This window comes from Pogonomyrmex barbatus, unplaced genomic scaffold, assembly GCF_055798465.1.
Source record: "Pogonomyrmex barbatus isolate J1 unplaced genomic scaffold, ASM5579846v1 scaffold1, whole genome shotgun sequence".
Classification (NCBI taxonomy): Eukaryota; Metazoa; Arthropoda; class Insecta; order Hymenoptera; family Formicidae; genus Pogonomyrmex; species Pogonomyrmex barbatus.
This window is the reverse complement of record NW_028297098.1, coordinates 4,605,808-4,620,244: the sequence shown is the minus strand read 5'-3', so window position 1 is coordinate 4,620,244 and position 14,437 is coordinate 4,605,808. Positions and strand designations below refer to the sequence as shown.

The window sequence follows — 14,437 nt, the reverse complement described above, 5'->3', positions numbered from 1 at the left end:
GTGATCGAATATTCAGAATATACTGTTCTTTTGGATTTTTATGAAATGGCATTAATGATTTGCATAGAAAGTAAAATATTATAGTCTCATATATAAAAAGTATATGTTAATTTAAACTCGAAAAAAATAAAAAATAAAAAATTTAAAATTACGATTTGAAAATAATGCGTGTTAAAACTTTTATTTCATTTTATAAATTTTATAAACTTCATTATTAATTGATTAATAACTTCATTAGTAATTGATTGAACTTATATTTTTTTAATTTTTTTAATTTACAGAAAATATAAGTTGTATCCTACATTATATTGAAAAACATATTGAAAACTATATATTTAATTTATATAAAATTTCCATTTTTCTGCACTAGAAAAATGTCTAATAAAAAAATATGAAAAAATATTACTCATTTGTCTACGTTTCAGTGAGCAGAAAACATTGGAAAAAAATTGAACTGAAAGAAAAATGCGTCAGTAAAATCCTATTTTAAAACATATCTATTTCTTATGTTTTATATTTTCTCATAAAAAAGAAATATTCTTTTGGCGAAAACAAAATTGTCTATTTAAATTTATCGCAATGGAGTGTTCGTTGAAAAAAGAATCATTTCTTTATCGTTTCAATTTCAATTTTACTCACAGACGCAATGCAAAACGTATTATAATGCGTTATCACATATACGAGTAGACTGAAAAATTTCCGAAATTTCCATTATAGATAGAAATCGTCAGTCAAGATTTAGTAGGAAGAAAATCTCTCGGATCGACATATACGACCACAAATACGAAATTTACCCGTGAATAATCACGCGTTCACACGCGATTTCCGAATTTCCGGTCGGGAATTTTCCTAGAAGCGGATGCGACATTGAGCGAGAAACAATTGGCCGTTTACCGATAACGCCGACCGCCGTTCGCGTGTAAAAGCTTCGCTCTGTCATCCTCTGTCCATGCCAGAAACAAGTAACGGTGCACTGATGCTGGAAAGTAACCGATCTACTGGTCCATTGATATTTGTCGATTACTGATATCACCGTCGCGACACGACATATGTCGCGAGGAATCAATGACACGATCGCTTTTTATTTTCCAAGTCGCACACAGATGACTCGGGCTTTTCTTTTCTCAAACGAGCTTTTTCGATTAGTTTGAATTTTTCTCCTGTATAATTACATACATCCTTTCTCCTCCTTTCTTTTCTATTCAGCTATTTTTGCAATATTTATTCACTCGGATAACGATCCGCGTGAAACTGGAGCAAATTATTATTATCAGCAGAGTGATAAATTACTCTTTCAACTTTGTTATTCCCGTGTGTATCGAGTCTTTAAATTGAATTAGAAACTTATTTGCCAATAAGAGATAGACGCTCGAGCAGCTTCTTTGTCTGCGAACCTCGATTATTCAGGCGCTGGATTTTTTTGTCCGGCAGCGATCAGCTTAATGTCATCGGTCTCTTTTTACTCATTAACTCGTTGGTCGTAAAAGAAAAATCGTCGATTCTCCCATCGATTCTCGATCGGCGGTCACCCAATCGAGATTCGACGACGGGGATCCCCGGGCGCTCCCGAGTCATCTCGTATACGCGTGTCGCCGGCACGCACGTCCGCCACCGACACGCGTGATAGGCACGGCACTGCCTATTGACGTCCGCGGTAGGCGTGGCCTCGTCGTGGCCGATAGAGGGATATATTTACCGCGCGCACGACTTTTCTCTCTCGTGCGCCAACGCAACAGCGACGCGACGCGACGCGGCGCGACGCAACGTAACGTAGGTAACGCAACGCGCGCACGACGCAGGGAAAGAAGGCACCGGAGGCCTCCTCTCCGCGCGTGTCGCATAACTCTTCCTCTCCTGCCCGGCGATCCGACGATGCGTGCGACATACTCGCGGCGCGACAGCGTTGAGGTCGCACGGTGCGCGAGAGCGGCTTCCTCTCGACGCGGGGGATGACTCTGCTCCTCGTTCTCGTCCTCATCGCCACGGCGTGCGCGATATCTGTGTTTATCTCTTACGCGGCGCTTCGCTTTCCCCGAAAGGCGCGAGAAGAAGAAGCTCGGCGACGGTGAAGATCGAAGAAGAGGACCGGCGAGAGAGAGAAAACCGAGCGCGCATGGAAAAAACGGAGGAATAGTGACGTAGCGAGGAGACAGTTCGACAGACAGAGAAAGAGAGAGTGAGATAGGTGCGTAGACGACCGACCGCGAGGCCGAGTTAGTAGTGTGCGAACGACGTGCGCGGCCGCCGCCGATCGTCGCGCGGCCGCGAGTGCTGCCAGTGTCCATTCGTCGTCGTCGTCGTCATCATCATCATCATCATTATCATCATCATCATCATCGTCGTCGTCAGTAACAGTGCGGTGTAGTGCGGTGCGATTCGAGTGTCGACAGGCCGTGACTCCGCGCACCGGAGTCGTCATCCGACAACAGTCGTCGCGGTGCCGACAATCGCGCCCTCGGGACGAGAGGCAAGAGACTCGGGAACCGAGCTCCGGAGGCAGAGGCACCACCGTCCGATCGCGAGAATGGCGGGCAACAGCGTCCCGGTTCTCCTCATCACCGCGAATGTCGGCAGCATCTTCGAAGAGGTACGTACGTTATACTCGGACAGTCAATCGTCTCCCCTGTCCTCCGTCCGTTTCGCGTTGCCCATTCCTCCTTCCCTTTCCCCCGCTTCCCCCCCGAGCCCGTTTCTCGTAATACCCGTAACCGGCGAGGCGCGGCCGGCCGAGAGCGCCGATCGATCGATCGCGTTCGTCGATTTCGTGCGTGATTATTTATCCACGCGACACACACGACCTACTTGCCGTCGCGTCGCCGCCGCTCTCCTCCCGGTCGCTTTAATATCCCATATACGAATACCACGGCACTGGGTATGATTTTTTTTCTTTCTTTTTCTTTTTCGTACATACGTTTATACGCGCGCACGGCGGAGAGAGGAGTCTGCGGTCGCACACGTGCCGACCGCGATCGGTTCTCGGTCGTTCGTTTTAGGCAAACCGCCCGGTCGCGCAACGAGAAAGTCGGTCCGCGCGACGAAATTTAAAGGTCCGGTCCGCGCGCTCGAACGCTCCTCCCCGCGTTCGCTATCTGACCTCCCAAAAAAATTCTCGTCTTTCTCCTTTCCCCTTCCTTTTCCGCGAATTTTAATTACGCGCGTTTCGACACGCGTTCTCACGAAATGCGTGGTTCGTTAGCTCCCGATACGACCTGCGAAATCTGGCGAACTCTCGCCGTCGGGATTCGCACGCACATCTCGGAATGCAACCTTGATGCTCTCGACATTTAGAACTTTGGAGATCCGATGTCACTCTTGACGTAATTGCCTGTCGAAAATCGCGCGATATGCATTATAAAATCGCTCAGAAAAGTCACGTCCGTTTCTTGTTGAAAATTTCCAGGCTCTTCGACAATCTCTTGCTTTTAAAAAGTCAATTTGCCCTTTGGTCCCTTCGCATCTTTTGCTTCTTGTTGTTGATATTGTCACGTGTTCAACAAGCGTCACACGAATACGTGTAAAGATTTACGATAATTCCTCACGCGTGAAATCAACGATCGCGTAATGCAATACCACGAAACGACTTGTCAGTGGGATTACGCAATTCGAAAAAGTTGCGAAAAATATGTTTACAAGTTTTTCTTTGTCTTCCTTCGTAATGTTAGATTCTAGGATAAAACGTCGTACGAAACATTCTTATTTTTCCCAAATAGAATCTATTCGCGACGAAGTATACAAGCATGTACTCGAGAGTATACAAGCGAAGAGTTGAGTCAATGAAAATCGATTATTGAATTGAGAAATCGATTCCTCGGCTTCTTGGGGGGACTTCACATTCTGCACACGGAAAGAATTTTCTCCTAAAATTTTCTCTAAAAGTAATGATAGTCATGGAACAACATAATATTTCAAAGAATTTTATATCACATTTTGTAATTTTATATTATAAATTTTCTCTGATTTAACATCTATTGCAATAAAACATAAGATATATTTTGATTTTTGGATAAATTTAATTAAAATGTCCAATGAAATTTTAATGATTTTATAATATATTAAGCAATTAATAATTTCATTGTAATTAGAATAAATATATTGACGGATGAATAAAATAAAATATAAAATAAATTTTATAACATAGCATATTTTTAATTTATATACTTAAATTATATTATGCAACAAGATAATTTTTATTTCATTATATGGTAATATCCGCCAATCATTGGTTACTTTCATCATATGTCTGTTGCGTATTAGATGAACAAACAAAGAAGAAACTAATAAAGATCTTCTGAAATATGTAGACAGAAAAACAAAGTTATAAGTTTAGTGAAAAGAAATAACATCAAAAGTTTTTCACAGTATATTAATATTTTAATAAATATGCTCCAAATTTTATGATCAATAATTAAAATAAAAAAATCAAAATCGAAAGGTAATTTTAAAAAAATATTTAGTACAATTATTTCTAAAAGTTTTCATTTCGTGATTCTTATTATATAGAGTTTATAAAAAATTTTTTATACATTTCAAAAATTCCTATTGTTATCGTAAAAATATATCAAAAGATGTCAAATCGTACCAAACTTATCAGCAAATGCGTAATAAAATTTGTAAAGTTGTAAAATTTGAATTTTATTCAGATTATAGCAAATTCTCTTCGTGATACTATCGATTTCCCGATAAAGTCTATATTAATAATTCGAAAATATAATTCCGACGAGCGCGATTACGTTCAGCAACGAGAATGAAATAACGACAGTCGATTCCGGTAATCTCTGGACGCTGACATCGCGGATGGAAGGATTGAGAAAACACGCGTGCCCGATATCGGCTCTCGCGTGCGCACGCTGACGTTTGTTGATATTTCCATCGTAGCGCCAATTTTCTCGCGTGATAGCGGGATGTGGGGACGCGTGTCGGTTTATCGAATTCGCGCACGCGAGAGAGAGAGAGAGAGAGAGAGAGAGAGAGAGGGGCGGGAAGGGGAAGAGGGAGATGCTTTTCTCTCTCGCTATTTTCTCTCTTTTTCTATTGCCGCGATCGATTTATCGTATCGTCATTTGCGCAAAACGCGATGGAAAGAACTCCCGGCGCTTTTTTGTCATCGTAGGGATGCGGGGAGTGCGAGGAGTGCGGGGGGGGGGGTGCAGAGGAGGAGTTACATCCCGATATCCTTGCGCGTGACGTTAACGATCTATTAATATATCTGCGTGCCCTCGAACATCTCATTAAACTTTTCTTTAAAGTGCATCAAGTATGAAGGATTCATTGATTGAGCGTTTCTCCTTGCAGCCTAGTGTCATGCTGAAGATATGGACGGAAGAGTTTTTATCGGTAAGTACCATCATCATCCCCCTTTTTTAACCCGCATTTTCGTCATTCGCGGGGCGGGAACGACACGGTCGACCGCGGTTTTGTTTTTACGAGCATCTTGCTTTTTCAGACCATATCGAAGCTGGATCCGAAATTTATAGCGCTGCACTGCCAAGAAGTAGGTGGAAAGAATTACGAGCAAAGTATGAGGCACGTGGAGGACTTTGTTAGGTAAATGTCACATTTCCATTTAGATTCTACTCATGTAGAAAGGCCATTTTTTCTGCGACATTGCTCTTTTGGGAAATTCAGCAGAGGCACTTATTATCGTTAGTTATTTTAGTTAGCGTTATTGCTTATGATGAAAAAATGCAAGAAATTTTCATACGTGACAATACGTGTATGTAGAATAGAACTTTTATAAGGATCATGCTCATAATCTTATTATTGGAGCTTAGAAGATTTCTAAGTACTATAATATTAGACCGTAATTAAATTATTAAGATAAAAGTCTGTACATTTACATGATAAACATGTTTTTCTAAAATATTTCACTATTAGTCATATATTTATAGCATTTTAACTTTTGATCTTTATCATTATACACTATTGACATTATCGTCTAAATCTTTTATAAATACATCAAAACAAATAGCTTTCTCTTTCGACATACACGATATTGAATATGATTTAACGCATAACTGGCAGAAAGGGATAAAAATAGACGAGTCACGCGTGACGGTATAGTTGAGTGAGTCACTTCAAAAGATAAGCTGATTGTATGATATTGACAGGAGATGCATATATTACACATAAAAAAGAATTGCTTGAAAAATATATTTATAAGAGATTTTCATCTGGACTTTTATACGCGTTGAATTATTCTGCTACAACTTAACGCGACTCTGAAATGTTATTTACAGATTACTTATGTCGTCAGAGGAGTTAAGGTTGTTTGACAAAATTAGGGTATTCCTTGACGAGGATTATTCATCCGCTGAACATTTTACAGTGAGTTATAAGATTAATTTTGTAAATACTCAATTTCTTTACGAAGCAATATTCTTATCGAGAATCCCTTTGTAGGCTCTAGGAAATTTCTACTTCGTGCACGAATCCTTAAGCGACGTTTTATTGTGGGATTTTAACGGTACGTTGCAACCATTGAAAGCTACCTTAACTCTAGTTTAAATAACTTTCAATGAACATAAGTAACAAACTTTTTCTAATCGTCTACGTGCAATTTTAGAGTGCACTTTTATACCCGTAAACGGAAAAGAAGTCCATTCGGGCAACATAGAAGCAGTTACTACCAAAGAGAAAGCAAAGTTCCCTCAAGAATTCTTCCCAGAATGCAAATGGTCCAGAAAAGGTTTTCTGCGTACCCGATGGAGTATTAGTGGAACAGTTTTTGATCTCATAAACATACATTTATTTCATGACGCGAGCAACTTTATTGCTATGGAGATGGTAGGAATTTTTATATCTTGTACACGTTGTATAACATATTTTTATACGTCGATTTCTTTTTCTTAAAAAATTGAATTTAATAATTTTCTTGCAGTTTCCGTCGGTATACAGTAAAACACGCAGAAGAGCGCTCGAGCATACGTTAGATAAATTTCATAATGACAAGTACCCGAATGTGCCGTATTTTTTATTTGGTGACTTTAATTTTAGGACAGACACCGCAAGTGTGATTAAGGTGAGACTCATCAGCGATCACAATTAGATTTTGTTAAAAAGCAAGAAAGAAATTTTATCAAAAGAAACAATTTTATCAGAAATTATAAATCTTTTTCAAGTAAATCTTTCTTAAATTTATTATATATTATATTATTAAAAATAATATTAAAATAATACAATCGTATTTTACTTTGTATATTATATATATTATTATAAATTAATGAAGCAATTATATTAAAATCCAATGTATTACAGCACTTTAATTTATCTTTAATAGAAACTGACAGAAGATACTCAAGAAAGGAGGTTATCAAATAAGGGAAATATTTCGAAGTTGCAATTTCACAATAGAGATGATGATCTCATATTAACGTTAGGGAAAAAGGAATTTTCTCACTACGAACATCAAAATGTATTCATGAAGAATGGCGGTGAATGGGTAAGTTATATTATCTCATTTAAATAAATATGTATATATGCATATTCGATCGATAGATTAGAATGCCAGTAACAAAATTATTAATATGTATGCAGTTACGCGAATATGATAAAGAACTGGAAGACTTTGAGGGAAGATTATTCGAGTTTCCAATCAATTTTGTGCCAAGTTATCCATTTCAAGAGGATATTAATGAACCTATAAATTATATGCAAACAAGAGTGCCGGCTTGGTGCGATCGGGTTTTATTGAGCCCCACTGCGAAAACGCTAGTCCAAGATGTACGTGTTACCGTGGAATTTATACGATCATGATCGATACAAAGCAATTCTAAAAGTGAATTTATTAATTTAAAGTGATATTTATATTCCTTTGTACAGATAGATGATACCGAGGCAGTGGAATATGGTATAATCGGGCCAACCACGTGCATGGGTGATCACAAGGTAAGATTAAGATCTTTTAAATCAGCATCTTTCATTTACATTTATGAAACAATACTGCGACATTTTTTGCATATTATGCTGGAAACATATACTTACACACTGCCTAGTTCTTATTCTGATGATCCATTCTTTCAATTATTATGGTGCAGCCTGTTTTTCTGGAGTTTCGAATGAATCTATAAGCACTAAGGTACCTATCTATGAACTGTCTGTCTGTTCTTATCTCGAATCCCCTACATCTCTCTCGTTTTTTCATTCTGTTAGTATTCTGTTATCTCGACAATAAACATATAGGGGCCTGTTTAATGTAGAACCTCCACACAAACACGTAGCGTCCTGAAGTATTTTATTTTTACATTATTTTATACTTCTCTCGCTCTTCTTTTCTTTCTTTCATAATTATTATCAGCTTCACTATCATAGAATAATTGTACTTTTTCAATCGAATTATTGATTCGCATTGTAAGGCCTTCTGCATTTTTTTTCTAATGCTGAACAACATTTCATTACATTATACACAATACATAAATATTTCGGTTATGCAATGAAAATATTTATTACAATACAATAACATAATAAAAATAACAATAATAATAAAAATAAAAATGATAATTGTATTAATAGTTGCCAATTTAATTTTTGATACGTTACAGAAAGTAAATATTAATATATATGTAAAATAGGTTGCATTGTTAATTATTATGCATCATATTAAATTTAATTATTGATTAATTTTAAACAATATTTGTAGAGAGATATAAATTTATAAATATCTAAAAAGTATTATAACTATTGTACTTGAAAAAGGTTGCAAGAGTTGAAATTTATATGATTATTATTCAAGATGATATTATTCAAGATTCGATTTTCTAAAGTTCTACGCGTACGTTCGATAACTATATCATATCGACGAAGTTAACAGATTGAAAAGTACATTACTACGGCACGTCATTATTCCTTTGAATAAAGACGAAACATTAGTTTGAGATTGTTTATCTTTCCCATAGAATCCTACAATACAAACCTTTCGTATACTGTCTTATCATCTTCTCGCCGTGACGCACGATACATAAAGGGTTTGTTATCTTTTTTCTTTTTGCTATTTACAGCCAGTCTACTTGAAGGCTAATCTCATCTCGGACGCAGGTATGATAGACTGCTGCAATTTGCCAATTGCACCTGAGTTTTGCTTCCGAGTGCCGAACAGTTACCTGGAGTTGTTGTCCATGTTGCCTGATTGTAATAGTATTACTTACGCTAACGCGCGCTCAGATTTTATTGACCGTTCGTCTAATCTGTTGCACGCAATACCTGTTAAGCATGATCCCTACACGCCAGATAGTATGGACAGTCCAAGTCCGAATGCGCTAATGGCCTCCGGAGAGGTCCCAGATCTATATACAGATCACATCGACAACAACAATATTGGAAATGACAACGCAACGTCAATACTACCATCGACTCAAACATCGAATGCGTCGAGGCGGCATATTGATCGAGCTGTGTCGCCGGCTTTACTAAAATCCAGATTAGAGCTGATCGTGCAAAATAAAAAGCACGAAGACGCGGATCTGGAAGTAGACCACTCGGATATTAAAAGGAGTCCCAGCGAGTGCCATTTGCGTTCCTGGTCCGATACCGATGATCAATGGTGCGTGAGAAAAAACAGATGCAACAGCGACGTGTCATGGCAACGATCCCATGTTTTAACAGAAGCTTGGGTCCAGAACAAAGGTCAGCAAGGCTATCATTCCTTTAGTAATTTTGTGAACCGATCTTCCTCGAACTCGAGTCCTCCGGATATCGTCGATGGAATACCGCCTGATCTGATTATACCGCGAATAGCCATAATAAATGCAAGTAATTTCGAATCGAATGCGAGCTCTGTGTATTTCCACGATGACAGATTGAGCAATTGTTCGGAAAACAAATTGAGCACGTACTCGGATGGTCGTACAAAAACATTGAGCGGCGAGGCTGTGAGTTCAGAAAAGTCAGATGAGATTTGCGATAAAATGGATGACGAAGAGGACAACAGATTGAGCCCGAATACGGATAGAATGATAGGAACGAAGAATGACGCATATTCGAAAGATCACGTTGAGTTATTATCGAGTAAAGATTTGTATTTTGAAGATGACAATAAGAAATTCATCGAAGACGACTGCGATATATGCAAAGAGACGAAATGTCAAATAATAGAAACGCCAGCTCTTGTGAGCAATGTGTTTTATGTAAAGAACGATATTGTTTCCGATAGAATAAACAATAAATCGACCACGGAACAGAACGTTGCAGATGAATCTTGTTTTAAGCACATACAATGCACTGATATTTTGTTGGAAAATCAATCTAGTTCTGCATTACGAATACGAGATAAATGCAATGCAAATCCAAACAGAACAAATATGAAAGTCAGCGATGCATCGGACGAGAGAGCCGACACGGAAACAGAGCCTCTCAGAAATCAAGATTGTGACAGCCATGTGATAAAGATATATCCGGATATACATGCGGATTATGCGGTAAGTCACGACGCAGACATTATCAGTTGTGAGAGCAAGCAAAAGGTGTGCACCTCGAAGAATACGACAAGAAGCAATTCAGCGCACAGTCAGGATATTAGTGATCATGCAGGAAACATTAGATTAAAGTTGAAAGCTTACAGAGTCACTGAACGATATAAAAGCAACATTATAGAAAAACGGACTAGGTGTAGAAAGTGTTGCTGTGTAGTATCCTGAGGATTTGCTTTAGTCTGCATTTTAAAATTTGTGTATAATGTTCCTCGTTTATTTATCGTAACGTTATATCCATGCCGAATCAAGAACAGAGAAAATATCGATTATTTTTTCTAACAGAAAGTATCGCGCAAATTTGACTATTTGTCGGAGCGGAACTTCTCCGTTCTTGATTTGTCACGGATGCACCAATCGCCATCGTAGCGATGGGTAACCTTTCTTTCTACTTACATAGAGTATTTCTTTTATAAACTTTATTTCCTCGTCCTTGTGCTATTTTCTCGATGTGCTATATAGTGATCGAGATAGAGCATTTATAGTCATCGCTTAGTGTAAAACTATAATTTATTTTCACGTGGTGTGTATATTATTTTTGATGGTGTGCCTAATTAATCGCGAATACATTAGATTCCTTAAACATATCGATTTATAGATCATTGAATGATCATTGAAGGAACCGCATATCGCGAAAAGACATTTTGTATATTTATTATCATTTAAATGACCTAAGACAGAGGGATAATTTTAGTCAGTAACGGTTTCTCTCTTGTGTCGTGAAACATGAATTTTGCACTCGAGTTTGTGCATGCTACGTGAAACATTTCGATGTGAAACGACGTTCTGCATGTGCATGGTATTGTAAATGTTGATGTTCCACGCATATTTCTTAGAGAATACCCGAGTGATATATACAAAATTGTTTCCTCCGTTATAGTCGTACAATTTATAATCAGTATAATAACGTTACGTAATGTTACATTAATTAGAGCGTGTGGTTAAAAGTAGTAATATAGTTACACCGCTGTACAGTGTCGAGCAATACGTACGACTGATGAAATCGTTACCAGTATATGAGGCACCTTTTGCGAGCAGTGCTATGTTATCCTATTTTTACATAAAATCCATGTGCCCAATAAGGTACTCGTTTTCAAGGAAATTATTACCTCGCAGTGTTCTTGTCCTTGATTATTATATCCTTTTACATACTACATATATATGATTATTATGATATTCAATCTTAGATTTATAGGTTACATGTATACATATATATGGAAGATTTTATTTATTGTGTGATCATAAGCTATATCTCATCTTGTAGATGAATAGTATTGCCGTATCGTCTGTGTCGTTCTAATATTTCGCGTACGTGTCACTTTCGTTCCACGATGGTATGAGGAAGGACTTACGGTGATATTGCAAAACTAGTATGTCTTTTTATTTCTTTTTTTTTTTTTTTTTTTTTTTTTTAGAGCGTTACACGCTAACGTATTGTCGCCGTCATACGTACCGCGCTCTTGCCAAAAGGATATCTGTCTAGATTTTCTTTACGAGCGTGTGGACTAAGTGGACTTTACTGCCAAAGCAAAATTCGTTGTATAAGTCTCGTTAAGCGAGAAGATAATTTTTCTGTGACGGAGATCGGGATGTCGGCCTTGTGAAAGCGACAATGACGGAGGATTTGCTTCGTTCGGTTTTTTTTTTATTTTTTTTATCATTACGTTGCCACGTCATTGATCATCCGGGGAAAAATTTCAGGAGATCGTTAGATACGAATATCCGACGTTTATGTGCGGATGAATATGCCATCGTAACGAAGTTTTTAATTACGGAAAATTAGACGCGTCGCGCGAACCGGAACAGACGTAAAGAGGATTCCTTGAAGGTTCCCCGTCAGACGGAAGTTCGAGCTTACTTGTGATTTTAGCGTGCATTACTCCATGTACCTCAGTTTGCAATTGTCGGTGCTACAATCTGAGATTCTCTTTTTAATAGAATGACGAAAAGCATGGAGGATGTATTGTCGAGCGTATCGCGGACGAAAACAGAAAGAACAATGCGATGACGGGTGGTTCGGCGATAGATCGATAACAATGGTATCTGATTACATTCGCGATCTTCGCTCGAATTTTCTTGCCACGAGGCAAGACATGGAGTAATGTGACAATTGTTACTTAACGTTATACCTCTCTCCGTACGCCGAAACGATCCCGAGGCGAAATCTGCTCGGGGGATCTGCGTGCACGTTTGCAACGACAATTGCCCGAGCATCATGTCAGTCGTTTCCGATTTGCCATACTAGTTTTAAAACGACGAATCTGCAAGCCGACGAAGCCGAGCTCAGATTCCGACACTGTTGTACTGCAATTTTGTTTTATTTTCTACCGCATAGGCTGATTAGAATGTATCGCGAGAGTTCCCCTTGTTTGCGGAGTGTAAATAATTCGTTGACAACACCCTATGCGTATATTTGCCCAATTTTGTAAATATAAATTTATTTTTCATACACGTGAACGCTGCTTTCTTTATTTGTTTCCTTCAGTTTCAATTTCTTCCTATGGTATAAGCGTGATTAGGCGATAACTCTAAGTTGATGAAGAGCTGTGCTTCCTTCTCTTTGCGCGCATGATCGCGAAGAAAAAAGAAGCTGCAATGAGAAAGATACTCGAGGCTTTGAAAAAGAAATAACGAATAACGCAATTTGCTCGTAATCTCGATTCTTTTCCAATCATTCATTCCGTATAAAATTTTATATAGAATATCCAAAATAGTTTATAGAAAATTCGATTCGGTATTGCTACACACATGCAGCAGACAACATATCTAGATTATAAATTATCTATCAATTTATTGGAAATATAATAAAATATAATAATCGGGTTATTCGCGAAAAAAATTCTTTCAAGATATAAGACAAACTTCTGCTTAGATTGCGTTTAGATTAGATTAGAAATAGCTGGAAAGACTCGCTAACATTTGTCTTGTATGTCACGAGCGGCTATAAGTGTGCTATTGCTGTTGAATGGCGATTTTACTGCACTTCCCTTTTATCTCGGGTATCTATCGATTATTGCTTCACACAGCGTGTGTATATTTTCATTTAATTTTCCGCTCCGCACGTTGTGCGCCGCACTTTCAATAACCGCTGCAGCCGCAATTCTTAATCGTGGGGCGCAGTACGGCAGATCCGCGACGGGGGGAAAAAAATTTGGAGGCACAGATAATATATTATTTTGCTTTCCTCTCTTACATTACATCTAGACTTTCCGACATTTTCTCGATATGTCGTTTATGCTATAAAGACTGATTGATAACAATTCTGTACAAAAATCCGATCTATTTATACGCCTTGGCGCTTTTTAGAGTATTCAGCAGTATATTCCCTGCTTATTCTTTATCTCTCAGTAATTACCGCTTACATTTCTTTTATCGCCGCAGAGCTATGTTACGATCTTACGATCTTTCATGCGTAATACGTAATCGCAATTCACAATTTGCCGATGTTGCGGCGGGTCGTGACGCGGTCGTTCGAAGAAAGAGATACGGTAAGCATCTCGTTGATACAGAATAGATGCGCTTGTTTCTATGATCTGCGCTGCTGCGTCTCGAGTGCAGTGTCATTAACCACCTATCCTAACACACATACATTCGAGGTATACGAGAAGCTCACGAAATACAAACACACGTGTCTTTGATGGCCCGCTTGGATGAAGGTTTCTCGCATACTCGACCACTATTCGCACACTTGGTGTCTAATCTTATTTTAAGTTATTCACTGCATATCACGAGAAATATACATACGTATTTGTGTGTAGTTTTAATAATATAATTTTTATTGTCGCTTTGTGTATTCATTATAAATGCAAGTACACGAGATGACAGTAAAGATTATCTTCCTGAAAATACACGAGATACAACTTCGGAATAATTTTTATTGGCCCTCGACAGTAAGAAAAATTCGTAGATTAACATGTTGATGATCTAACAAATTCAACAAACGTAGAAATTATTCCGTGTTACCCTGGAGATTGACT

The 14,437-nt window shown here is 38.2% G+C and overlaps 1 protein-coding gene across 1 annotated transcript; it reads left to right on the top strand.

Annotated features, from left to right (window-relative positions):
* The first annotated feature begins 758 nt into the window (after positions 1-758).
* On the top strand, positions 759-12,917 carry 5PtaseI (inositol polyphosphate-5-phosphatase A). The gene is made up of 11 exons (XM_011647288.3): positions 759-2,587; positions 5,293-5,334; positions 5,444-5,544; positions 6,237-6,324; positions 6,400-6,463; positions 6,563-6,783; positions 6,878-7,018; positions 7,277-7,438; positions 7,534-7,719; positions 7,819-7,884; positions 8,994-12,917. Exons 1-11 carry the CDS (start codon positions 2,525-2,527, stop codon positions 10,626-10,628), a joined length of 2,769 nt encoding a protein of 922 aa, XP_011645590.2. The 5' UTR covers positions 759-2,524; the 3' UTR covers positions 10,629-12,917.
* The last annotated feature ends 1,520 nt before the right edge of the window (positions 12,918-14,437 follow it).

Excerpts from the sequence above, each read along its gene's own strand:
- 5PtaseI (XM_011647288.3), top strand. The coding sequence starts at position 2,525 with ATGGCGGGCAACAGCGTCCCGGTTCTCCTCATCACCGCGAATGTCGGC. Across the intron at positions 6,464-6,562 it reads TTTATTGTGGGATTTTAACG|AGTGCACTTTTATACCCGTA; the intron begins GTACGTTGCAAC and ends GTGCAATTTTAG. Across the intron at positions 7,019-7,276 it reads ACACCGCAAGTGTGATTAAG|AAACTGACAGAAGATACTCA; the intron begins GTGAGACTCATC and ends TATCTTTAATAG.